The 27,072-nt window shown below is 44.9% G+C and overlaps 1 protein-coding gene across 2 annotated transcripts in view; it reads right to left on the bottom strand.

The window, feature by feature from the left end:
• Window positions 1-26,727, bottom strand: part of LOC137784441 (chromodomain-helicase-DNA-binding protein 4-like) — a 32,217-nt gene extending 5,490 nt beyond the window's left edge. The window contains exons 1-38 of one of the 2 annotated variants that reach the window (XM_068575082.1): window positions 26,488-26,727; window positions 25,856-26,060; window positions 23,666-23,775; window positions 21,988-22,230; window positions 18,834-18,952; window positions 18,020-18,294; window positions 17,778-17,905; window positions 17,465-17,603; window positions 16,295-16,461; window positions 15,131-15,364; window positions 14,235-14,438; window positions 13,348-13,556; window positions 12,511-12,642; window positions 12,313-12,412; window positions 11,342-11,533; window positions 10,256-10,456; window positions 10,022-10,159; window positions 9,477-9,598; window positions 8,638-8,811; window positions 8,405-8,546; window positions 8,174-8,305; window positions 7,643-7,760; window positions 7,426-7,550; window positions 7,138-7,230; window positions 6,425-6,572; window positions 5,794-5,972; window positions 5,518-5,707; window positions 4,728-4,817; window positions 4,533-4,624; window positions 4,302-4,435; window positions 4,006-4,150; window positions 3,660-3,825; window positions 3,258-3,376; window positions 2,902-3,169; window positions 2,599-2,655; window positions 2,205-2,456; window positions 1,950-2,058; window positions 1,727-1,859 (exon numbers count right to left, since the gene is read on the bottom strand). In XM_068575082.1, the coding sequence (XP_068431183.1) occupies window positions 1,727-1,859; window positions 1,950-2,058; window positions 2,205-2,456; window positions 2,599-2,655; window positions 2,902-3,169; window positions 3,258-3,376; window positions 3,660-3,825; window positions 4,006-4,150; window positions 4,302-4,435; window positions 4,533-4,624; window positions 4,728-4,817; window positions 5,518-5,707; window positions 5,794-5,972; window positions 6,425-6,572; window positions 7,138-7,230; window positions 7,426-7,550; window positions 7,643-7,760; window positions 8,174-8,305; window positions 8,405-8,546; window positions 8,638-8,811; window positions 9,477-9,598; window positions 10,022-10,159; window positions 10,256-10,456; window positions 11,342-11,533; window positions 12,313-12,412; window positions 12,511-12,642; window positions 13,348-13,556; window positions 14,235-14,438; window positions 15,131-15,364; window positions 16,295-16,461; window positions 17,465-17,603; window positions 17,778-17,905; window positions 18,020-18,294; window positions 18,834-18,952; window positions 21,988-22,230; window positions 23,666-23,775; window positions 25,856-25,919 (5,643 nt within the window). In that variant the 5' untranslated portion in view covers window positions 25,920-26,060; window positions 26,488-26,727. The remainder of the gene's footprint in view (window positions 1-1,726; window positions 1,860-1,949; window positions 2,059-2,204; window positions 2,457-2,598; window positions 2,656-2,901; window positions 3,170-3,257; window positions 3,377-3,659; window positions 3,826-4,005; window positions 4,151-4,301; window positions 4,436-4,532; window positions 4,625-4,727; window positions 4,818-5,517; window positions 5,708-5,793; window positions 5,973-6,424; window positions 6,573-7,137; window positions 7,231-7,425; window positions 7,551-7,642; window positions 7,761-8,173; window positions 8,306-8,404; window positions 8,547-8,637; window positions 8,812-9,476; window positions 9,599-10,021; window positions 10,160-10,255; window positions 10,457-11,341; window positions 11,534-12,312; window positions 12,413-12,510; window positions 12,643-13,347; window positions 13,557-14,234; window positions 14,439-15,130; window positions 15,365-16,294; window positions 16,462-17,464; window positions 17,604-17,777; window positions 17,906-18,019; window positions 18,295-18,833; window positions 18,953-21,987; window positions 22,231-23,665; window positions 23,776-25,855; window positions 26,061-26,487) is intronic. The other variant, XM_068575083.1, reaches the window with a different exon arrangement.
• Between the last annotated feature and the right edge of the window lie 345 nt (window positions 26,728-27,072).

Genomic DNA, 27,072 nt, shown 5'->3' with positions numbered 1-27,072 from the left:
ATAGAAATTTTCCCAAATTTCCACGACTTTTCTACCAAATTTCCACGACTTTTCTACCAAATTTCCACAACTTTTCTAACAAATTTTCACAACTTTTCTAACAAATGTTCAAAACTTTTCAAATAAATTTTCCCGACTTTTCTACCAAAGTTTCACGACTTTTCTAACAAATTTTCCCGACTTTTGTAACAAATTTTCACAACTTTTGTAACAAATTTTCACGACTTTTGTAACAAATTTTCACGACTTTTGTAACAAATTTTCACGACTTTTCTAAGAAATTTTCACGACTTTTGAAACAAATTTTCTAACAAATGTTCAAAACTTTTCCACGACTTTTTCATAGAAATTTTCACAAACAAATTTTCACAACTTTTCTAACAAATTTTCACGACTTTTCAAACAAATTTTCACGACTTTTCAAACAAATTTTCACGACTTTTCAAACAAATTTTCACGACTTTTGTAATAAATTTTCGCAACTTTTCTAATAAATTTTCACAACTTTTCCAACAAATGTTCAAAACTTTTCTAATAAATTTTCACATCTTTTCTAATAAATGTTCGCAACTTTTCTAACAAATGTTCAAAACTTTTCTAATAAATTTTCACAACTTTTCTAACAAATTTCCACGACTTTTCTAACAAATTTCCACGACTTTTCAAACAAATGTTCACAACTTTTCTAACAAATGTTCACAACTTTTCTAACAAATGTTCACAACTTTTCTAACAAATATTCACAACTTTTTTAACAAATTTTCACAACTTTTTAAAACATTTCCACGACTTTTTTCCCAAATTTTCTACCAAATTTTCACAACTTTTCTACCAAATTTTCACAACTTTTCTAATACATTTTCACGACTTTTCTAACAAATGTTCAAAACTTTTCTAATACATTTTCACAACTTTTCTAACAAATTTTCACAACTTTTCTAACAAATTTCTACGACTTTTTAAAACATTTCCATGACTTTTTCATAGAAATTTTCCCAAATTTTCTACCAAATTTCCACGACTTTTCTACCAAATTTCCACAACTTTTCGAACAAATTTTCATAACTTTTCTAACAAATTTTCATAACTTTTCGAACAAATTTTCCCGACTTTTCTAAGAAATTTTCACGACTTTTCAAACAAATTTTCTAACAAATGTTCAAAACTTTTCCACGACTTTTCAATACATTTCCACGACTTTTTCATAGAAATTTTCACAAATTTTTCCAAATTTCCACGACTTTTCTAACAAATTTCCATAACTTTTCTAACAAATTTCCACGACTTTTCAAACAAATTTCCACGACTTTTCAAACAAATTTCCACGACTTTTCAAACAAATTTCCACGACTTTTCAAACAAATTTCCACGACTTTTCTAACAAATTTCCACGACTTTTCAAACAAATTTCCACGACTTTTCTAACAAATTTCTACGACTTTTCTACCAAATTTCCACGACTTTTCACAAACATTTCCACGACCTTTCACCAAACTTCCATGACCAAACATGTGAAGTGTGTGTGTAAACAGTACAAAGTGATAACATGTAGTATTTAAACTAACAATGAGGATTCAAAGCACACAGTAAAACCTTAAAAGACATAAATGAATAAGAGAAAATAGGAATTTGAATCACGATTACTGATAAAACTACAGTTTTTATGAATGGAGTCAGATAAAAGAAGGTGAAAACGTTCCCGCTCCAAACGTTAAACTTTTCCCACCTTGAACCTCCTGGCCAAGAACTTGTTCTTGATCTCCAGGAAGTTTCCTCGGTTTATCTCTCCCTTGAAGGGCTCGTTGAGGATGGCAAACTTCACGTCGTTCTGGATGTCCTGCCAGCGAGCGTAGCCGTGTCTGAGAGGAGCCGCGGTCAAGGACGACGACGACAACAACTCCTCAACACACACACACAGATATCTGAGAGCCACAGGAAGGAAAGGATACAGGATGATGCCGGCCAGCAGCCAGTAGTCGTGCCGGCGGTGCCAGATCTCGTTGGTCTTCTTGGTGACGGTGGCGGCGCGCTCCTCGTTCTGCCACAAGGAGTGAAGCTCTGCAGGGAAACCACGACAACGGTGAGAAAACAAACAAATGTTGATTTTCTAGGTATGCATGTAAAGAAAAGATGTGTACACACACCCTCATACACATACACACACACACACACACACACACACACACACACACACGTGTCTGTACCTGTGAATCCTCCGTCAGCGATGTTGAACATGAAGCGGGTCTTTGCCGCCTTCTTCTTCTCCTCGCTGGCGGCGGCGGCTGCGATGGCGGCGGCGCCGACGGCGGCTCCGACTGTGGCGATGGTGGTGGTGGTCATGGTTGCCGCGGCGGCGCCGGCGGCGGCTGAAGCTCCGCCCTCCTTGCTGCCGTCTCCGTTCTGCAGTTTGGTCGCCTCCTCCAGCTTCAGAGGCTCCTTCTCCTCCTTCAGCTCGACTGCACGAGGACGAAGAGGAGACGCCATTAACGACCACGAAGAGACGCCGTTAACGACCAGACAGCTTGTTTTAATCTCATCGCATCGCTTCCCTCACGGAATATAACCTGTGATGTCATAACAGGAAAGGGGGATCGGTACCTTTCTTTTCGTCTGCAGGAGGCGTGACGTCCATCTTTTCCTCTTTCTTTTCTTCCGCTGCAACAACAGAGAAAAACACATTAAAGACTTTAAAAAGATCACAAACAAACAAACACACAAAGTTTCTCTCAGAGATCTGAAACTACGGGATCTGTTACACAAGACTTTATTGGATGGGACTCGAGTCCTAAATAAACTGTTGACTGTTTAAGAAGAAAAAGGAGGAGAAAGAGAAAGAGGAAAAAGGAGGAGAAAGAGAAAGAGGAAAAGAAGAAAAAGCGTTTAAAGAGGAGGAGCTTTTACCTTTGACCTCTGTGTCCTCAGACTTGACCTCTGTCACCTCCGTCTTGGCCTCCGACGGCGACTTTGTTTCTTCTTCTCCGTCCGGACTCTTGGTCTCGCTCTCCGCCTCCTTCTCTCCCTCCTTCTCCTTCTCCTTGTCGCTCTCCGCCTCCCCGTTGCTCGTTTGTTTGTCCGTCTCCATCGGCTCCTCCGCGTCCTTCTTGCTCTCCGGCTCCGCCGCCGGACTCTTCTCTTCTTCTTCCTCGTCGTCGTCTGGGATGGCGATCACCTGGGAGGCGACGCGGAGGGGGAATTAACACACGCTCAGGACATATAATCCCGCTTTCAGCCGCGCCACTGGAGCGCGCGGTCCTCACCTCGTCGCTCGCCGGCTCTTTGCCGTTGCTCTTCTCGGCCTCGCCCTCCTTCTTCACCTCCGCCGGACTCTTCTCCGCCTCCTTCACGGCCTCCTCGCTCTTTGTTGAGGAGTCGTCACCTGCAGGAGACGAACGAGTCGTTGTTGTTGTGTGGTTTACCAAGGAACCTTTAAGCCTGAGAGCGTGTGTGTGTGTGTGTGTGTGTGTGTGTGTGTGTGTGTGTGTGTGTGTATGTATAACTGTTTGTGTATATCTGTATATATATTTGCGCATGTGTGTCTGTGTGTATATTTGTGCATGTGTCTTGTGTGTATATGTGCATGTATGTCTGTGTGTGTATATGTGCATATGTAAATGTGTACGCGTGTATCTATGCATGTGTGTGCGTGTGTGTGTGTGTACCTGGAGCGGGCGTGTTGGGCTGCGTGTCTGCGGGGGTTCCGGTAGACGGAGTTTTCCCCGGGGAGTCGAGCTGAGCCGCCGCCAACGCCACCGCCTTCTTGCTCTCCTCCAGCTCGGCCATCCAGGGCATCGACCACTGGCCGTTCACGTGCTCGAACTCCTGCACCTGGTGGAGGGAGGAGGGGGTCATATTGTTTACACGTCGGCCATATTGTTTACACGTCGTTACATGTGAGCAGACAAACGTTTCAGTTCATCCTTCGAAAAGCAAAATACAAAAAACTCAAGAAAATTCAAATAAAGTAGAACAGAAAGTTGGATAAAGTCTTGTTGTTGTTGTTGTTACCTTCTTGCGAATGAGTGACATGACGCCGATGCGCGTGAGGACGTGTTGCCGCGACAACCCTTCCCTGGGGACGCCGTCGGCGAAGGTCTCGGCGCCGTCGGCTCCGGGTTCACAGAGGTGACGCATGAACAGAGAGACGTACGCCCTGAGAGGAGACCAGCGCGTGAATATACACAACCAGCAACTATACATTATACATTATTCTATCTCTGCGTACGGGTTTTAATACACAACAAATGATGTAAGAGAAGTGTTGAAATGAAGACGCTGTGAACGTAAAACCCGTCGCCTCTCACTTGAACTCCTTCTCAGATTTCCCGCGCAGGTCTCGGACCAGCCACTGGGTGGTGAAGGCGTCCTGCGGAGGCATCCCATAACGCATCACTGCGTTCAGGAAGGCCTTCCTCTGCCGAGAGTTGAAGCCCAACACCTGGGGGAGCACGGCAGACACACAGATTAAAACCTGGGAGGGGAGCCAAATGCAGGAGGAAGAGGAGGAAGAGGAGGAGGATAAGCAAGGTCCTCACCTCGATGTTGCCTCCCACCCTGGCCAGCAGGGGGGGCAGCGGCTTGTCCTTGTCGTTCCTCAGGCCCTTCCTGCTCGGCCTGCGAGAGTTGGCTGCAGGAATTACACCAGAGGTTAAAACACGCGATGACGGACGGGAACGTCGTCTTCTTTTAGTGTACGAGCGTCTCACAAAATAAGAGTTACACAGTCTTACCTTCCGTCCGCTCGTCAAAGTCCTCGTCTCCCTCCTCAGACGCCACCGAGTAATCCGATTGGCCGTCGGACTGGTCGTCCTGCCAATCGGCTTCAAGGTAGAAAACAAAGAGGAGTTAGTTTAGAGGCCCGATGAGACGCGGCTGGATATTTTAGTTTTATCACAAATTCAACATTCACACTAAATTCACACCTAGGTTTTTATGTTCATATAGTATTTATATAAGTATTTCTGCCATTTTCATTGGAAATTACACTGTAAATATCCTCCAGACAGACTGTAAGACATGTTTATCACAATATAACATGTTTAAGACATGTTCTTCGTAATGTCCTTAACATACAAACAAGCGAGCCGGACATTAGCAGAAGGGTCAAATAAAAATACTGAAAATAGATCCTCACCAAAAAAAAATGAAGGGGAAACTTATGTAATGAAGTTATGAAGTTGTTTGTGTATAAAAAATATCAAAATAAATGTCATATATATATTTTATATATAAAATTATTTTTTATATTTTTTTTAAATATATAAAAATATATTTTTTAAATATTTTAAACGAAAGGTTTATATATACATATATAAAAAAAATGAAAATAAAATTTAAATCTTAGAAAACCATAAAAACTAATAAAGCGTATTAATTAAATAAAAAACAAAAAAATCTTACAAAACAAAAACACTGAAAAGAAATAAACAAATATATATATATTTTACCATAATACAAACAGCAGACCACACAGACTCATCAACACGTCCTGAAGTAGCGTAGGAAAGAGCCAGGATGTACCTCCGTTCTTACCTCTGTCTTCCTGAGACCCGTCGTTGTAGTTCACCTGCTTGCGGATGCGCTTGCCTTTGCCCAGGTTGCGGGCCAGGTCCTCCTGCTGCTGCTCGTAGTGGTGCCGCAGCAGCTTCTCCCAGTAGTCCGGGTCCACGCTCTCCTCCTGCTTGATGACCTCGCGCTGCACCTCCTCCTCCTGGGCGGAGACGACGGGTTAAAAACAAACCTGCAGACGTGGAGCGGCGGCGGCGGCGAGAGTCCGAAGCCTCCGTCCTCACTCACCTCCTCCTCCTGGTCCTGCACCACGTACTGCGCCACCTTGAAGGAGCTCAGGTACTCGTTCATGCTCTGCAGCTCCTTGTCGTCGGTGGCGTCCTGGTTGCGGTCCAGCAGCCGGTCGATGGCCTTCTCGTCGTAGTGGATCACGCTGCTGTCGTCCTCCTTGCTCTTCATCATCTCACCTGAAGGGCAGAACAAAGGTCAGGTAACTTCTCTCAGGTTCATACACACTCTGACCAGAGCAAACACGGTGTGTGTGAACAGTACAAAGTGATGAAATGTAGTATTTAAACTAACAATGAGGAGTCAAAGCATACAGTAAACCTTTAATGACTCAAATGAATGAGAGACAATAGTTTGGTTAAAAGAATAAACATTTATATAGATGCCTGTATGTATGCTGCTGATATGTTGAGCCTCTTTCTTTAAGAAGCTCCCTCTCTCCTTCTCTTCCTCTCCCTCCTTCCTTTATCTCTTGCTCTCTCCCTCCTTCCTTCCTTCACTTCCTCTCTCCATCACTTTCTTCCTATTTCCAGCCTTTCTCCCCTCTCGCTCCCTCCCTCCTCTCAGCCCCGTTGTCTCTCTCCTCAGTAAATAATCCTCCTCCTCGTGGTGTCGTTTCCTACTCTCTCACCGAGCCCCCCGTCGAACTCGTCCTTGAAGAGTCGCTCCGTGCCGAACTTCAGGATGTCGTCCAGCTCCTGTTTGGACATGGATCCAGTCTTGGATCCGAGGCCGGGCCGGACCACCAGGTGAGTCAGCATCATCTTCTTCTTGGCCACCTGGACGACGGAAAGGAGCATTTGTATTGCTCGTTAGTACGGCCGGTGCGGTCATCTGCTCGAACGGGCGAGTCTTATTTTCATTATTTATTACAACACCTTTTTTTTATATGTAAAAAAATATATATATTTATATATTTTTTTAAATATATTTTTTAAAGAAATATTTTTTTTATACATAAAAGAAAATGTTTTTTATATATCAAAAAATATGTATACAAAATATTTCATATAAAAAAATTTTTTTAATATAAAATATTTTTTATATGTATAAAAAAATGTTATATATCATTTTTTATTTTAAAATTATATATATATATATATATATATATATATATATATATATATATATATATATATATATATATATATATATATAAAAATAAGAGTAAAATTATTTGTATTATTTATTTAATACAACACAAAAAATGATCTGCCTGGTGCTTTCATCGTCTCGCTGAGTCTCACTTTTTTGGCAGCTATAAAATGTTTTTTTTGTGTTTCTTTTGCGTTTCTACAAAAAGCTTCTGCGGCAGGATTAGAAAGATGAAAGTCTCTGGTTCACCTGAGTGATCCTCTCCTCCACTGAGGCCTTGGTGACGAAGCGGTAGATCATCACCTTCTTGTTCTGACCGATACGATGCGCTCTGCTGAAGGCCTGGAGACACAGGAAGAGGAGATGTGAACCGCCAAAATAAGACAAAAAGCTACATTAAAAATAAATAAATAAAAAAAAGGAAATCTGGAACTACAAAATGAGGGAAATAAAAAATAACTTTCAAAATAAAAAGACAAACGTCCCCGATCGATAGATCGACAGAAGCGAGTCGGGGTGGGCGGAGCCTCGCCGTACCTGGATGTCGTTGTGGGGGTTCCAGTCGGAGTCGTAGATGATGACGGTGTCGGCGGTGGCCAGGTTGATGCCCAGGCCGCCGGCCCTCGTCGACAGCAGGAAGGCGAACTGCGGAGCGCCGGGAGCTGAAGGGGAGGAAGGAAGGAAGATCGTCAGCGAGCTGAAACGCCGATGACTGACGTAACGTTTAAAAAGCGGTGGAGCTCCCCGGCCTCACCGTTGAAGCGGTCGATGGCTTCCTGTCTCATCCCGCCGGTGATGCCGCCGTCGATCCTCTCGTACTTGTAGCCCTCGTTCTCCAGGAAGTCCTCGAGTATGTCCAACATCTTGGTCATCTGCAGGAAAACACAGACGTTACATTTCATTTAGCCGACGCTTTCATCCAAAGAGACTTAGAATACAAACTCAGAACAACAAGAATCAAGAAAGCATGATTTCTACAAGGAAGCTAAACTACAAAGTGCTATCAGAGACATTTAAGTGCTACTATGCTGCTACTTTCCATGTGTTCTGTTAGCAGAGGAGACAGTTTGTTAGGAGCTAAATGACATTTCTGCAACTGGAAATACTTTAGTGGAGACTTGCAAACAGGAAGCGTAAAATAAAAAAGTGTTTGCACGATTTCTTTACAACCTTTTCTACAATTCTAGTTATGAATAAAATATGAACGTATATTTCAGGTGGAAGAGAAAGAAGAAGAGTTAAAGAGACAGGATACAGGAGGATGAAGACTCATGCGGCGTCTTGCCTGAGAGAAGATGAGCACTCGGTGTCCTCCGCTCTTCAGCTTCCTCATCATCGTCTGCAGCAGCACCAGTTTCCCAGCAGCCTTTGTGAGAGAGTTGCCGTCGTACATCCCGTTGGGCATCTTTGGAGCTTCCTGTTGGCGAGCGACCAGACGGACATTTTATGTTTCTAAAGTTTGGGGCTGGAATATATATTTATATATGATATGTGTATTTTTGTAAACGTTGCGTACGATGGCGGCCGTGGGGAAGAGGTAGGGGTGGTTGCAGCACTTCTTGAGGTCCATGACGACGTTGAGCAGAGAAACCTGGTTTCCTCCTCCTTTGGTGTTCAAAGCGTCAAAGTTTTTCGTCAGGATGAATTTGTAGTACTTCCTGCGAGCGAACAAACAAAAACACACATTTACCTTTTTCCCCCGCTTTAAAAACATGTGTACACTTTTAAAATATTGAGTAAAAGACTCACTTCTGAAGCGGACTGAGCTCCACGCGCACGATGAGCTCCGTCTTGGAGGGCATGTGCTTGAAGACGTCGGCCTTCAGCCTCCTCAGCATGTGCGGGCCCAGCATGTCGTGCAGCTTCTTGATCTGGTCCTCCTTCGCGATGTCGGCGAACTCCTCCAGGAAGATCTCCAGCTTACTGCCAACGAGACGGGCGGGTGAGACGGGCGAGGCACGAGGGCTTCGTGTGATTTGCCAAAACCTCGGCACACTTTTAAATTTAACCTCACAGCAGCGAGCCCCGTTTTCCAAAAAGTTAAATGGTTAATTTACCCAAACTAAACCCAGATTATCTCTTCAACCACAAGGCCTACTGGAATAATTTAAAAAGGTGTAACATACAGAAAACCCTCGTGAACATAGATGATAACATCATATATGTGTTATTGGTATGTTGGTTTATGATAATGCACAGAAAAGGAAAAATATATATATTTCGCAAAAAATAGAGAAACATTTTAAGTTGTATTTTCTTATTGTAACCATAATTTATATACTTTAATTCAATATATAACATATGTTAAGCGTATATGTGTGAAGTGTGGCTTTGATTGAGTGAGGTTAGGTATTTTTAATAATTATAATAACAGTTTAAGAGACTTTAAAGTTGCTTTAAATCAGGTTTGGATGCAACGCACAAATCCAAGATGTCGTAAGAAACTAAAATGGATAAAAAAGCTCATAAAAGAGGTTTATTCTACTGATTTCTACAGGTTTATTAGCATTTATAATGATTTCGCGTCCCCAGTAGCCACACAGCGACACCTGTTCCTCTCGTGAGACAGAAGCAGAGCCGGCGCGTACCTGAACCGCTCCGGCGTGAGGAAGTTCAGCAGGTGGAAGAGCTCCTCCAGGTTGTTCTGCAGCGGCGTTCCCGTCAGCAGCAGCTTGTGCTGCAGCGGGTAGTTGTTCAACACGCGGAAGAACTACAGCGGAGGGAAAGAAGGCAAAGAAAGTTAAACGTCAGAGACGCCGGTCGGCACGCAACTAGAACCACAACATGAAAAGATGAAGTTGTGTCTGAGAAGCTGCTTTGACTTTGTATATTTTACGCTTTTTGGTGTGATCACAACTTGAGAAAGAAGTAGATTTTAACTATTAACACAGACGGAATGAAAGAAAACACACAAACGGTGCAAAAATCCCCCTAAAGAAAGAATATAAAGTAGAAAAAACCTGTTTAGAAAACTGGTGAAGCAGCAACTAACCATGACCTTAACTAATCATGACCTTAACTAACATTGACCAGAAACTTGACTGAATTGACCTTAACTCTAGCTAATTTGAGCTATCTAACTTGACCTTAGACTTAACGAACTTGCTCTTCACTACCAGCCCCCCCCCGGTACCTTGGACTGGTTGTTCTTCAGCCGGTGGGCCTCGTCCACCACCAGGCAGGCCCAGTCGATGGAGCCCAGGATGGCCATGTCGATGGTGATGAGCTCGTAGGACGTCAGCAGGACGTGGAACTTCACCGACGAGTCTTTCTGTCGGGGGAAAGCGAGAAGAACAAAGACGTCAGCGCCGAGCCGCTGGAGGCGTTAGTGTTCTCCTCTTCCTCCTCCTCCTCCTCATCCCCTCACCCGCATCCTGGAGGCCTTCTTCCCTCCCCGGATGGCGTGTTCCTCGAAGGAGAACTCGTTCTCCCGGATGACGGCTCGGCTGTCTTTGTCCCCGACGTACGTCACCACGTACATGTCGGGCGCCCACAGCTCCAGCTCGCGCTCCCAGTTGATGATGGTGGAGAGCGGCGCGCTGACCAGGAACGGCCCTTTAGAGTGGCCCTGATGGGGGGGGGGGGGTGTAGAGAGGGAGAGAGAGGGTGGGGGGAGGGAGAGGAGGTCAGTTCTTCTGGTTCCAAACCAGTAAGAACTGGAATGAGCAGAGCAGAAATCTACAAATAAAAAAATGCATCTTTTCCATGTAAAGTTACAGTACATTTTTGGACAAAACGTACAGTAATGATTGTGAAAATTGTCCAGAAAGGATTTTATTTTTTAACCCAAATCTTCTTTATGTTTCAGGTAATTTCCTCCTGGAGCTACAATTGATTTTTCACAATTAAATCAGATGAATATCTTCTGGATTATTGGATGAATCCTTCTGTTTATACAGCAAAAAAACATCCACATAAGAATCCTGCTGAATCATCAAATTTGAAGATGGAGCCAGTGAATTTGTGCCAACTACGCTCAAAACAAACCACTTAAGCTTTAAATTGATTAATAAACTAGTTCCAGAGACATTTTCTGTCCGATTTCTCCCCACAAAGACACTGAAGACTCAACACACTGCGTCATGAATTAGAGTAAAAGTGCATCGTCTCCTTCCAGGAAGTGCATTCTGGCCTCCCTCCTGCAGGGGGCAGCAGCCGCTCACGTGACGTCTGAGGACGATTACCGTCTGACAATGAACTTAATGTCACATTTCACCTGACGGGTACAAAATGGCTGGAAGGCTGCCGGCCAATAGGAGCACGGCTCCACAGCGAGGAGTTCCTCTGCCGCCAGAGAGGCTTCAATATTAATTATGAGGGAAAATACTAAACAATTTAATACAAAACCGTGAAGACGATGAACTGTGTAGTAGAAATATTGACTTTTTGTGCTGAACAATAACAATTGAATAAAAATAATCTCACAAAACGACACACACACAGTCACACACACCTCCTTGTAGAGCGAGTACAGGAACACGGCCGTCTGCACCGTCTTGCCGAGCCCCATCTCGTCGGCCAGGATGGTGTCGGTTCCCTGCGCCCAGGAGAAGCGCAGCCAGTTCAGCCCCTCCAGCTGGTACGGGTGCAGCTTCCCCCCCATGCTGTCCAGGTACTCGGGCTGCCGCTCGAACTTTATGGTCGGCTGCGGGAGACGCCAGAGACACGGGTCAGACCCACAGACACCAGAAGTCCAGGAGAAGCTGCCTCTAACGCGCTTTTTTAAATTTGAATTTCACTTCAAAACATCGCATCGTGAACCCAGAAGCTGTTTATTCATGTGCAACATATTGTTGTTCCAGTGAACTAGAGGTCGTCTGATTAATTAGACGTTTTACAAAGTTTCCTTAATGACAGTAGAGTCCAGTAGAGTCTCTTATGACACTCATACATTGCTCTGGATGTGTTGAAAGTAGAGAGCAAAATGTCACGTAACGCATGTAACATGACGACGTAATGAAGTTTAACTTTCTAACATGTGACGCTACGTTCATGTAACGAATGCAGCGTCATTTATTTGCTTTTGCCGTTTGTGTTTCACCTCGTTTGCGTCTTAAAGCAATTTAAAAAAGGGCCGTGCGAAGTACAAACGTTTCGTCATCATCATCGACTATCAATTCACAAATTAAAAGACACGCTTGAGGATCAACAGAAGGAATCCTCGCCTAATAAATAGAAACAAGAACTGGCGTTTAATATCTCTCGAAGCCACCAATGAAACGCCTGATAACCAAGAAAAAGGTAAAAAAAATAAGGAATGAAACGTAAATATTCAGATTAAAAGAATGTATATGTTGAAGTCCCTTGTTTTTTCCACAAGAGATCATTTAAAAGATGTTTTTTGTCAAGAACAAAAGCTGTAAAAGTGTTTGGAGAGTGTCCATGGTCTCTCGTCCTTCTCTGAAACAGGAAGTTGTGACTCACGTCCACCACGGGGTTCTCAGGAGGTCGGTCGAGCCGCTTCGTCCGTCCCTTCACCTTGATCTTCTTCCCCGGTTTCCCCTCGTCTCCCATGATCAGCTCCCTGCAAGAGGAAACGCGCTCGGTCAGCAAAAAGTGTTCAAAAGCGCAGCGCGTCCGATAAAAGAAAGAGAGAGAGGAGAGAGAGGGGCGGCGTCTCACCTGTGGTTCCAGTACTGCACCTTCAGGGTGTCGTACTCGGGCACGTCCATGTCGTCGGCCTCCCAGGTGGCCTGGTCGTACGGCAGCTCCCTCCACTTGATCAGGTAGTGGATGTTGTTCTTCCGGTCGACGCTGAGGACGTGAAGCACGATGATGGAACACATAAGTCTATTTTAAACGTTTCACGACACCAGAATGTGAAATATTACACGTGTAAGTAGAGAATTATTGTGTTTTTGTTATGTTTTCTGAAAGACTACATTGTGATATAGTAACTCACAGCAATGAGTTGTGCACATAATAAAAACTGCTTAACTTTCAGAAACCAGTGACTTGTTAACTAAAGAGACTCTTCTCATCAAATAAAAGGGTGAAATTAATAATAATAAGACATTTGTTGTGTTTCACGACACCAGAATCTGAAATATTACATGTATAAGCAGAGATTTATTGTGTTTTTGTTGAATAAAACCTGCGCTTCCTGTGATAGAGAAGCTCACAGCAACAAGTTGTGCATGTAATAAAACATTAACATTAAGAAACCAGTCATTTGTTATGTTTCACGACACCAGAATCAGAAATATTAAATATGCAAGTAGAGATTTATTGTGTTTTTGTTGTGTTTTAATTAATACAACTAACTAGTAACTCACAGCAGCAGCTTGTGCATGCAATAAAAAACTACTTCATGAAATAAAAGGTAAGATAAATAATAATTAAAACAACTCAATTGAGCGGAAGCAAAGTAATCGGGACCTTTAATGAGTTTCTCATGACTTCAGCTCATTTAGCGGTTACGTTGTAACCCGGGCGCCGCGAGTGAAGGCACGTCCTCACCTGTGGTTGATGATGCGGTGCATCATGAGCCACTCCAGCTTGATGCCGTAGCGGAGGTACTTCTCCTCCAGCTGCGCGTACATGGGGTTCTTGTTCCTCCTCTTCACGCTCTTGTCCTCCTCGCCCTCGCCGAACTCGCTGGTGGGCGGGTCGTCCATGTCGTTCTTCCTCTGGTAGTTCCTGAACAGCACCTGGCAGTAGATCTCCAGCTGGAAACAACACGGACGAAGAATAAATAACCGGGGAGGGAGGCGGGAGATTAAAGTGGACGTTGAGTAACACACAAACAAACACACAAACACACACACACCAGTGCATCTCCATGATGTTTAACCAGGTGCCTTTGAGCAAACATTTAGTGAAATCTGTGTATAAACATTAAAAAGTGAGTAAATGTAGTATTTAACTTTTCCAGGTTTTCCATGACCGCAAGAACCCTTCCTTGACTTCCTTCTGTCCTCCTCCCTCTACCTCCTTTCTCCCTCCCTCCTTCACTTCCTTTCTCTCTCTCCTCTCCCTTCTTCACTTCCTCTTCCCTCTCCTTCACTTCCTCATCCATGCCTTCTTCACTTCCTTTGTTCCCCCTCCCTTCTTCACTTCCTTCTCCCTCTCCTTCACTTCCTTCTTCCTCCGTCTCCTTCACTTCCTTCTTCCTCCCTATCCTTCACTTCCTTCTTCTTCCTCCCTCTCCTTCACTTCCTTCTTCATCTCTCCCTCTCCTTCTTCCTCCCTCCGTCTCCTTCACTTCCATCCTTCCTTACCCCTCCCTTCCTCCCCACATGTTTTACATGTCGCTCCCTCCAACCACATTAAAATTCCATGACTTTTCCAGGTTTTCCATGACTGTAAGAACCCAGACACACACAGACACACACAGACACACACACCTGCAGCTCGGTGACCCAGGAGCAGTGCCAGTACGACATGTTGGACCACTTGGTGAAGAACTCGCGGTCGGGACGTCCCACCAGCGGTTTGGGGTCGGGGGCGTCGGCCGCGAGGTCGGGGGGGCGGGGCACCGGCGTCGGGGGCGGGACCTCGCCCCACCGCCACGTCAGGATCTTCTGCACCTTCGCCTTGATGGGAGGGCACTGGAGGAGGAAGAGGAGGAGACATGTTTATGTTATGAAGAGGAAGAGGAGGAAACTTCTGACGTCATTTCTCACTTTCATTTAACATTTTATAGACGAAGCAACACAATTAAACACAACAAAATACTTTTTTAAAGTGTTAATATGATGTTTTACCGCTTTTCTTCTCCTTTATTTAGACTAAGAGAAATATTATGTCTCACACACTTTATTCCGAATAAATAAGTTGTATATTGCGACAAAGATGGAAAATACAACAATCTTTACAGAGAGTTAATAGTTTATATTATAAGAATTTAAGGGACCTGTTTTTATGACTTTTACAGACAATATATCAAGATATAAGCAGATTATTTGACATTGAAAATACTTTCCAGGATGCAACTAATGATTTTTTTCCCTTTTTTTTGCTGATTATTTTTACAAATCCATCAACTGTTTTGATAAATTGATTTATTAAATAAAAATAAATTTTCTGTAGGTCGACGGCTCTGCAAATAACGTCCTCAAAACTCCGTAATAATCCAGCGTTTCCATCCTTATAAACACGTTAATCTGTTCCTGTATTTCTGCGCTGGTTTCTTGAACTAAACCTCATTTGTTCCCTCAATGAAACAAAGAACTCGTCGGGTTGTTTTGGGTCAGCGGGCACAGAATCGAAGAAAGGCGGCAGGAAGAGCGTAAGCACCCACCGTGCAGCGAGGGCAGATCCACTCTCCGTTGGGGATCTCGGGCAGCGGCGGGTTGAGGCAGTGGATGTGGTAGGACGACGGGCACGAGTCGCAGCAGAGCAGCTCGCCTCCGTCTTTGCACACGCGGCAGAACTCCATGTGCAGGTCGTCCTCCTCCATGTCCGCCGTCTCGTTGAGCTCCTCCTCGCCTTCCGAGGGCTCGTCCCGGGCCTCCCACTGGATGCCCTCCTTCTCCTGGGACGCACAACCACATCGGACGTTTAAAAAACCCTCAGAGTAACACGACAAACACAAAACAATCACTTGTTCCGTTACTTTGAATCTCTTGAGAAAAGCTTTAAGGTACGTAAAAAAAGGTGTGTTTACAAACTCAAACAAAGCTCCACAAACATGCATCTTTGTCAAAGAAACGCAGCGTTTAAAAACGCACAAAACGCCTCACACTCGTGCAGTTGTGCGTCCAAAGATGCACAAGTTTGTGTCAAGGTTGTTCCCTTTTTTTGGATGATTTCTTCACCAAGAAGTCAAGGTAACAAGGAGACAATTTATTACACAAATAGTGCTTTTGGTGTCACTTTAAAAAGCACAAAGTTCCCGTCTTTCTACTCTTGATCTTCATCTTAATCTTCATCGTTATAGCTGACGCCCGTCCTACTTTACGGGGACTCGTAGAGAAGCTAAACTTCAGTTGATGTTACGAGAAGCCATTTTGTCTCTAGACCTCCTTTTCCCTGTTAATTCCCGTACTTGTGTTTATTGTTTGTATTTGTTAAGCAAAGTCTTGTGAAAAAAATGTACATCTGTAAAAAACAAATATCACTTTTAAAAGATATTTTGATGCTAACTATGAACATCCAGCATGATATGAGCCAGATTCCCCAAAAAAGCCTCCTGGAGCGTCAATCAGACACCTTTATGGAAAGATTAGGACATAAAGAATCAGAATCTGAGACAAAAATCACAATAAAACAAAGTCTTGTCCTGTTAGGAAGGAGTTTCAGTCAAAAAACTGTGTCGTTCCGTTCAAAAATGGAAAAATTACGTATTTTATGCCCAAAGATTGTCTGAATGGGGCATGCTGGGTATTGAAATGCACACGGTTTCCAAGCGGTGAAGCGGTTGGGCGGTGAATGAAGAGGCGTGGGCGTGTGGGCGGCGGCTTACGCAGTGCGGGCAGCTCCAGGTGCCCTCGGGGGCCTTCTCCATGTCGGGGTCCAGGCAGACCATGTGGTACGCTCGGGGACACGTGTCACACAGGATGATCTCGCCGCCCTGCTGGCACACCTCGCAGTAGTCCTGGTGGTCCGTCTCGTAGCCGTCCCCTTCATCCGCTGTTACAGAACAGACACAACAAGGCACTTAACAAGAAACCTTCCAACATCACGCACACTCAGCCCGACACACAGGAAGTGACACGCTCATCGTGTGTGTGTGTGTGTGGATGGTTGGTGAGTCACACACACAGACACATTTCCTCAACAACAACAAATGTAAACGTCCATTTTGACTTTCGGTTAAAGCTTTTTAATGCGCTGCTTTTCCGCCAAAACACGCAAGTTTGTTCGCGTTTTTTCCAGAATTGCCGGATATGAAAAGCTTTGTTCAAGTGTGTTTCCATGACTTTTCAAGCTTATATTTTGAGCCTATTCCTTTTAAAAGCATGTTAATTATTTCAAACTCAGCGTAAATGAACGTCTTGAAACACATGAATATAACACATTCACAAAACTTTGGTTATTTCCAGGCCTGGAAAAGTCCTTGAAAAAAACTCAATGACTGCCTCTCCCTCCATCACTTTCAACTTTTACAACACTATGGAGATTTTTTTCTCAAGGACTTTCCAGGCCTTGAAATAAAACTCAATGACTCCTCCAGGTTTTCAATGACCGTATGAACCGTGTTAAAGGGTTCAACGTGTGCGAGTTGAAAAGCTAAACGTTAACAATCTGCCGTTAAAAACACAGATTTCTACGCCAATTTTTTGAGAGAACTCGACGAGCCGAAACCCATCCGACACGACGGCCGAGCGGCTGCAGGAGAGGATGAAGAAGATGAAGATGAGTCAGTAGAAGATGGCCAAGACCAAGATGTCAGCCTGCTAAATATAATCAGCTGACTCAGGCACAGTGACTAATGTGTGTGTGTGTGTGAGTGTGTGTGTGTGTGTGTTGTTGTCCAATCTGCAGGCTTAATGCTTCACTCGGCACGCAGTCATTACCGGATTCACCGCCGTGCGTTCAACCCGCCGCCGCTTACGACAGGTAGAGCCTGAGTCAGCGGGCGGAGAAGGAGGAGGAGTGTCAGAGCAGCGTGGACACACACACACACACACACCTTTCTTCTTCTTGGGTTTGCTCTTGGACGGCTTCTTCTTGCTGCGGCTGCTGCGGCTGTTTGAGCCCTCGGAGACGGAGACGCTGTTCATGCTGCCGTCCTCGAAGTCGCTGTCCACCTCCGGCTCGTCCTCCTCGCTCTGAGAGAGGGAGGGAGGGAGAGACACACACACGTTTAAAAACTGTTTGTCGTACACAACTTTATGTGGGCGACCAAGAACAAGAGACAGAGAGAAGAGACAGAGAGAAGAGAGAGAGAGAGAGAGAGAGAGAGAGAGAGAGAGAGAGAGAGAGAGAGAGAGAGACAGTCGTACCGACGAGCGCTTCCTTTTGCTGTTGAAGCCTCCCAGTTTGATTTTGAGCGGCGCCACTTTCTTGGTCTTGGCGTTCTTCTTCTCTTGGGCTTTAGGCGTAGGTTTGGACTTCTTGCGGGCGTTGGGACCTGCAACACACACACACACACACACACACACACACACACACAACAACATGAGTCGCGTACAGATAAGAGAAGAAGAACCGAGATCCGTCTGAAACTGTTTTCTGACCGCCGTACCTTTCCCTTCCTTGGTCTTGGCCTTGCGTAGCGGTGCAGGCGCCGGAGGGGGCGGAGCCTCCACCGGGGCCGGCAGCGGCGATGGCGGAGCCACCGGCGCGACCTCGGCCACCATGGTGTCGACCGCGGCCGGCACGTTGGCGGTGGCCAGCGCCGCGTTGGCAGCGGCGGCGCCGCGAAGCGGGTTGTTGGTGCTGAACTCACGCCACTTGGCGCCGAGGACCATCATCATCTTGGACACGGCGATCTTGGGGTTCTTGGCTGCGATGAGGGGCCTTTGAGGAAGAAGAGGAAGAGGAGGGACATGGAACATTATTTAAAGAGTCATGGGAAATTTCTCTCATGGATAATATATGAAGTAAAATACAGGTTCATACACATTGTGACCGATGGATTTCAACGACTTAACAAAATGTTCACCATATTTTCATGATTTTAAATCATATTTCTGTGACTTTTAACCATATTTTCATGACTTTTAACCAAATGTTCATGATCAAACATTGTGTGAAATGTGTGTGTAAACAGTAAAAAGTGATAAAATGTAGTATTTAAACTAACAATGAGGATTCAAAGCATACAGTAAACCTTAAATGACTCAAATGAATGAGAGACAATAGTTTGGTTAAAAGAATAAACATTTATATAGATTTTATATGAATGTATGCTGCTGATATTTTGAGCCTCTTTCTTTTAAAAGCAGATTCATTATTTATAACTCAGCGTAAATGAACGTCATGAACACATGAATATAACACATTTACACAACTTTCACTACACAAACACACACACAGACTTGCGGGTCCTCCTCTACCTGACGAACTGGCTGAAGGCCTTGTAGTTGGTCAGCGAGCGGTAGTCCTCCTCCGTGAACACGTGGTCGATGTCCTCCATGCCCCAGTCGTCGAGCAGCTGGGACGACGACTTCGGCTCCTGAAGGAAACAACAACAACAACAACAACAAGCCTTGTTAGAGGGACAACATTAATATAGAAAAATTACTAAAAGAGACAGAAAAATCTTGCTAGCAGCCTGTAAAAAAGAGACTTAAACAGAACGGCCATCCCAAGATGGTAGCTGGTAATGGTGAATGAAACACACACACACACACACACACACACACACACACACACACACACACACGAAAGCTGCCAAGTCTTCAGTAATAAAAGTGCACAAACGTGATGTAACACACGCACAAAAGTAGACGTTGCAAAATGCATCGATGCCGAAGAGTCACAATAAAATGTCTCAATAACAGCAGTAACACACACACACACACACACACACACACACACACACACACACACACACACACACACACACACACACACACACACACACACACACACAAATCTGTAAGCTCACGAGCACTTTAGCTCAGCGAGGAGTTATCGATACTAATCGGATCAATCGGAGCAGAACCCGGTTCAGGAGACGAGCCCCAACATGTCCGTCTCTTCAGAACGCTGTTGCCTCACAACGTGTTCAATGATGACGGCACAGGTAGCAGGTAGCAAGTACCAGGTAACAAGTAACAACAGGTAACAGGACACCTGACTTAATTTAATCCAATTTTGGCTTCGAAAATAGAAAATATAGGAGGAAGAAAAATTACTATTGGGTTGTTTTTTGCAGCGATGTTGCGTCTGGGAGCTTTTATATCTAAACAGTAACAGAGTTTATAGCTGAATATATCCTCACAAATTGATGCATTCAAGTTCATTTAACAATATGTACTTTGTAAATGCATGTTATATACATGTATCTATGATCTTGATTTTTTGAATCCACAGTGTTTTTTGTGTTAAAGTGTCTAAAAGAACATTTTTTTAATATTGGATTGAGTTTGTTAGGATTAAATTGGACCATCAAGGTTTAAAAGATAATTTGATGAAATAGTTTGGTGATTTGTTTTGTTCTGTCCTGTGTTTGTTTGTGCAATATAGAAAAAACAATAATACAAAATATTCAATGTTTTCCGTCGCTGTGTTAAAAATAAGAAAAGAACGCTTTTGCCTTTGGGCCTGAAATCAATAAATCAATAAGTCTACCCCTGAAACACACAAAAATACTTTATTGATATAGTTTCTGGTTTAGTGTGTCATTACTTTTATATATAAATGATTAAAATCAATAAAAATGTAATAGTTTATGGCCTTTTGTAGATTTGTTTTCATTATTGATCATAAAACCTTTTACGTTGCTTTTGTTCAATCAGAAACATTTCTATGCCAAATATTTTCCTGATTAAAGCTTTAAATCGTTATCAGAACAAAGCGCGATAAACAAAAGAAAAAGCTGCAAATCCTCACAATCCAGAAGGAACCACGAAAAATATTCAGCTTGATTGGTTTTTGTGGGGGAACCGACTTTAAAATATAATAAATGTTGCAAAACTGAAACAGTTGTGAATATTTTGACCTTAAATATCCCTTTCTTGTTCATTACAGCTTTTAATAAAAATAAATGTAAAAAGCGACCTAAAGTTGTAAAAAGGCCGATGAGCAGGTGAGCAGTAATCTCTTCTTCCTCCTCCTCTTCCTCCACTAGCTAAAATCCTTCATCCCGTCTCAACAAATGGCTGCCGAACAGATCGAGCGGCGTCTCTGACAATGAATCAAAAAATGTGTTTATCCCCCCCCCCCCCCGCCCCTTCCTCCCCCCTCCTCCTCCTCCTCACCCCGCCTCCCAAAAAAAAGAAAAAAGGGTCAAGAGCGCAGTGCGGTGCGGCGCTAAGCGGGGTTGCCATGGTAACAGCATATATACGCCTTACACACACACACACACACACGCAGACACCCCCCCCCCCCCCCTCCCCCCTCCTTGCATAAGTGTCATTAACTACGAGGCCCCTCATTGGCCGCCGGGTCTTGCGAGTCCAGCAGACGCAGCTCTTTGTTTCCTCGTCTGTCGTCTCACGTTTCCGTCCGTCAGACGGGAACGACTCCGATGCTCACTACAGGTACGCCGGGGCGCACAGGTACGCACAGGAAGAGCCTCTCGCACAAGTCCATGAGCCACAAAAAGTGGTGGGCAGAAAGCGTGGATTCTGAAGCGCTTGTGCACAAAGCTCAGTTTCATACGTTTAGAAGTAAACTTAAAGCGGGGACGATGCGCGTTATAGCTCGACATGTTTCGGTTCAGTCGCTGCAGCTCGCGTTCACTTTTCTTGAAACCTGCGTTAACGTTTGTCAGAGTCTGGACCCTACGACCCGCTGGGTGGAAAAGCTTGTTTTCTGTAAAACAATTGCCAAAACTATTCTGTTTATCGCAACCGGAAGCTGCAGAAACTATCATGAACGGTCAGATGCTCATCTTTTCGACGTTCCCTGAACACATCGTGTGACGAATTATTACATTTTACCGGAAAAAAACATTGTCTCCTTAAAAATTGTCCTTCTAATGAACCGTTTGCGCCAACCAGTTCTTGTTAAAAACATAAAATTTGACGCAACTGTGAAGCCGTGATCGAGTCATCTGAGACCGACGAGTCACCTGACAAAACATTCTGCGAAACTGTGAATACTTTAATGTATATAAATCACACGTAGTGCATCCATTTCCACCAACAACTGTAGCACAATGTTGGCTGTAAGGTGTTTTAACTGCGTTTTTATTCTGCACAAAAGTCCCGTCTGAGTTCCTTCTCCTTCTAGCCTCGGCTGTGCCGTTTCCACAGAGGCGCAGGACTTTTTATATTGCAGTGAAAACAAGGCCACGGGAGTGAAAAACACCCTGAAGCGGCGCAGGGGTTCAGAGATTCATGCCGTGAACTGGAACACCTGGCTGCGTTGAACCAAATAGAGATAAAACTACGCATCCTGGACCCAACGTTTGTCTTGACCTGAAACCCGCGACCCGAAGGGGTGACCGACGTGCTCCAAAGCCTCCGCAAAGTCCCAGTCGTTGTTGAAAAGAAAAGATTAGACTAGCTCCTCCCCCCACAAACTCCCCGTTGTCCTCACCGAGCTGTCGTCGTCATCATCGTCGTCATCTTCCTCCTCGGGCTCGGGCTCCTTCTTCTTGGAGCTGCTCCTCTCGGCGCCGGAGCTGCTCCTCTTCTTCTCCTTGCCGCTGCTGCCCCTCCTCTTCTTCTTGCGTCCCGGAGTGTAGTCGCTGCCCTCGCTGTCGGAGCGCAGGGCGTGGCCGGCCTCCGCCTCCTCCGCCCCGCCGGCGTCCATGGGCTCCGGGGAGCTGACAGGGAGCTCCTGCAACAGGAGGGGCGAAGCATGATAAAAACTGATTTATTAGAGGAATGATTGAATATAACTCATCTAAAATCCCATAAGTGAGGAGTGAAATGTCCTTCAACTTGTAACGTGCTTTTTCCATCAACAAGCAGTGTTGATACACAAGAAAATAGTTCTTAATAGTTCTTCAGACGCATTCAATCCCACGAAAGTTGTGCTCTTGAAAACTAAAAAAAAGTAGGGGAAAACTGTATAATTCAAAAAATGGTGGGAGGGGAAAGCTTGTCACCTAGCTCCAGTAGCTTACCATTTAGCTACAGCAGCGTGCCACCTCGCTACAGCAGCGTGCCACCTAGCTACGGCAGCGTGCTACTTAGCTACAGTAGCGTGGCACCTAGCTACAGCAGCTTGACAGCTAGCTACAGCAGCTTGACAGATAGCTACAGCAGCTTGACAGCTAGCTAGAGCAGCTTGACAGCTAGCTACAGCAGCTTGACAGCAAGCTACAGCAGCTTGACAGCAAGCTACAGCAGCTTGCCACTTAGCTACAGCAGCTTGACAGCTAGCTACAGCAGCTTGACAGCTAGCTACAGTAGCTTGCGAGATAGCTAGAGCAGCGTGCCACCTAGCGATATGACCCAGGGGACTTAATATGATGAATACGTGGTTTATCGGACCATAAATGAGACTAGGATTACAACCTGTGAGCCCTCCGTCTAACTCCCCAACCGTGGGGAACAACTCCCCCAGGGCAGGAGGGCGCCAGCCGCAGGAACTAAAATTCGACCAGCGTTTAACCCTCCGGAGAGACCAGACCGGCTGATCTCCTCCTGGTTCACGGCCTGTTAGCATCGGGGAGCAGAGACCCCGGCAGCCTGCCGAGCCGCTCGTCTTCCTCATTAACCAGCGGAGGAAAAGCACAGCGCCTGATAATGAACAACGGCTCACCAAGCACAGAAGATACACGGCAATCAGGAAAATGTAAAAAAAATTAAATAAAATGATAAGACGCTAGTGGACAAATTTTGCAAATCATAGGCCAAAAAAAAAAGAAAGAGCCAAGACTGATAACAGATAACTAGCGTCCTGAATATCATGACCTGTCTGGGAGCTACAGCCAATAAAAAGCATGTGTTGGTACTATGCAGAGGGCGTCTACTTGTGTGTTGCACCTGGATTGTTGGGCGAGATGCTACGTACATGAGGGGAGATGGTTAAGACGACGTGTGGATCAACAAGAATGACTCCACCTGGGTCACATTGAGCTTTTACAGCGTTTTCGTGGTAAAAACAGATTTGTTTCAGGTGCAAGACGTGCAGCATGAACACGACACCACAACAACAATTAATCTGCCATGCGAGGGCAGGACGAGGACTTGGATGTGTTCGAAAGAAAGTTGTCGTGCTCTTTGGGTAGCTTTCTGACTTTGATGACAATAGTCTGCGGTCTCACCTCTCTGCGCGACCGCCTCTTGCTGCCCTTGCTCTCTTTGCTCTTCTTGGCCTTCTTCTTCTTCTTCACCTTTGGGGTCTCGGCCTCCGAGACCTCCTCTTCCTCATCGTCTGCGGAAAAAAAATGGAGAAAAGAAAGTCAGGACAGCGGAGACATTTCACAGTTAGTGACATACAGAGACCAGAGCGTTGCAAAACACAAGCTGGTGAACTTTGAGCCGCTTCCCTCAGTTTTATTCCGATTATATATTTTATATATACACATTAAAGAGACATCTCTGAATATAGAGAGATTGACAAGACGCCACATTTTCACCCTTATTGAAGTGACCGACTAGCTTCCTTTTTGGATGTAGAAAAACACGAGCAAGTGACAAAGTCTGGACTCCAGCAGGATGATTTAACGTTGCTTCTTTCCCCTGCCAGGCTGCAACCGCATTCACATGGCGTTAAATGACTTTTAAGTGGTGCACGATTAATAAAAACCAACAGGAGTCCAGAGAACAACGACGAGTGGCGGATAAGCCAGTGGTTTGGGCTGCGAGTTGGCCCTTAGGGGGGCGATTGAAATCAGTTTGTTCCTGTGGTTAAAACCGTAAGTTTACAACTGATTAGTCATTAGAAGTTACACCCCGTATCCCCTCTTGCAGGCCTGACGACAGAGAGGATCCCAGTATCCCAGAGAGCATCCCAGTCTCCTATAGAGCATCCCAGTCTCCCAGAGGGCATCCCAGTCTCCCAGAGGGCATCCCAGTCTCCCAGAGGGCATCCCAGTCTCCCAGAGAGCATCCCAGTCTCCTATAGAGCGTCCCAGTCTCCTATAGAGCGTCCCAGTCTCTCAGAGTGCCTCCCCTGTCTCTCTGAGAGAATCCCAGAGAGGATCCCAGTATACCCAGGGAGCATCCCAGTCCAGTGTTCAGCACCGCCTCAGAGGATCCGAAGACACAAGCTTGGACTCGGAGAACTGTGACGGCACGTTAATGTCTCGCAATCTTAAAAGACTAAATGCTTAATAAATTACGAAACGTAGTCGCAGCTCAACACGCTCCTGCTTGAGTTTATTTTCAGAGGTGGAACCAAAACAATCCACTCGAGAACTATACTTACGGACAATACTGAGTATTTCCAGTCACTGACTATACACTACATTTCAGAAGGAAAAGTTATACTTTTTATTGCACTACTTCCATTTGACAGCTTCAGTTATCTTTGCAGATCTAGACTGACACAACTGCTATGTTCTGATGCATTAGTGTTATTTAAAGCTACCACAAAGTGTCATTATGATGCAATGATGTAACATATAGGATCCTGAATAGTTAGGTAAATGCATTTGCTTGTACTTTTACTTAAATATACATATATTTTGAATACTTCTGACACTGGTGCATCATCATCAAATCCAAAAAACGTTTATTTGCATCAGAACAAATAACGTGCTTTTTTTTCCTTTGCATTTTTCAGTTGGATTGCACAATATGTTTAGATGTATGCAGCAACCACGTGACCGATTCATTAAAATCTGGTGCTACGTGATGAATGAAACGTGAAAGCTTACTTGCAAGGACTTCTTGTTCTCAAAGCGTCCACTGTGTACGCAGCGCGTGCACGTCGGTATTATACACACAGTGTAAACAATGCAACCCCCCTTCACACACACACAAACACACCCCATTAGTCTGCGTATATAATATCTACCCAGGAAGATGAATCGATACGATGTCAGATAATGTTTTATTTGTACTTTATTCGCCATGCGCGCGCCCCCACACTCTCCCTCTCCGCACACATACGTGCGCGCGCACGCACAACAAACCACCGGCCACGAGGAGGGAAACGCTCCGGGAACGTCATCCGCGAGCTTCCAAGCTAACTGGCTGCCTCCATCTTGTCATCGGACACGTAAATAACGCCGGTAGCAGGCGACCGTTTAGGGCCCCCCTACCGGGGGAAACACGACCGGGAAACCGGCGTAAAACGTAGCCGAGAACCCCACACACCTCCTTCTCCCTCTCACACACATTTGTTGTATCAATAAAAGACGTTAAAACGACACCGCGCGCATTTTTGCTAACGTTTCCAGCAGTGGTTAGCAACATTAGCTCGGCGGGCCGAAACGCGATTCAAGTGTATGTAAAAACAGGCGGAAAAACATCTGCTCGATGCTAGCTCGCGGAGCCTCCCGCCTTACCGTGAAGTAGCCGGTCCTCCGGGGCTCCGTAACCGTCCCCGCCGTCGTCCTCGCTTCCAGACATCGCCGACGAGGGGGAGGAATAACTTTTATATTTAGTTAGCTAAGCGGTTTAGCTCAACTAAATACAAAAAAAAAAGTTGTGCTATCCAGGGTGCAGGTCTTTTTAAGAGTCGGTTCGGATGGTCGGACAGGTTTACCCCTCCTGACAAGGGAAATAAGAAACGCACAAAAAAAAAAGAAAACGGAAGTGAATATTTTAAAAACAGCGGAGAGAGACACACTAAATACAAGGATTTAAGAAAAAAAACACACAAACAAACTCCGCGTGGACTTTGTTAACGACATTAAATTATAACTTTATGTGGTGATGAGACAGATTACAAAGCCTCCATCTCCCCGCGTGCAGCTGACATGTTGCCATTAGCACGCGCTGCTAACCGGCTCGGAGACGATACCGGAAAAAAAGACACAATAAATAAAGCAGCAGAAGAAGATACAGCAGCGAGGCGCTTTACACACTTAACACATCTTCTTAAAATAAACAACCCGGCGTCCATCTTTTACCTTTTACTCAAGTATTTTTTTTTTTACAAACAATAACCCCCCCTCAAAAAAACTGTGATACTCACAACTTGATTCACCAGCTTCTCTCTCACTAAAAAAAAAAAAAAAAAAAAAAACAGTAAGTCCGCGCTGACTTTGTCAATCAATCAATACTTGTGTGTCTCTGTCTCTCCTTCCGTTCAGGTAGCGGCACACGAACACATTTAAATAGATTTTCGGTTTTTTTTTATTTTTATATATATATATGTATATGCAGAGCGCAGCGTGTGCGCACGACGCCGTCTCCTCTTTCTCTCCCTCGCACACTACACACACCCCGCGCGCGCGCGCACACACACAAAGAGATCAGGGGGCAGGCATCCCATAATATCGCCCCCCCCCCCCCCCGTTCCTCCTCCTCCTCCACACATACACACACTTCAGTCACCCCTCCCCCACTCTGCATAGTTACCTTGCAACGTACAGACCATAATAGTCAACTCCCCCCCACCACCCCCACCCTCTCATACAGTCTCTTCCCCATTCCTACATGCACCCCCCCACTCTACCCCCTCCCATAGCAACCGTGGTTACCGTGGAGACGCTCACCCCCTCCCGCCCCTGTGCAGCATCCCATAATAGTAATGAGCACAGTCACTGACATCCCTCAA

The sequence above is a fragment of the Clinocottus analis genome, unplaced genomic scaffold (assembly GCF_023055335.1).
Source record: "Clinocottus analis isolate CAN_PGR_092001 unplaced genomic scaffold, fCliAna1.0.p SCAF_14, whole genome shotgun sequence".
NCBI classification, from domain to species: Eukaryota; Metazoa; Chordata; class Actinopteri; order Perciformes; family Cottidae; genus Clinocottus; species Clinocottus analis.
Note: the sequence above shows the minus strand (reverse complement) of the source record. Positions and strands in the feature narration are given on the sequence as shown.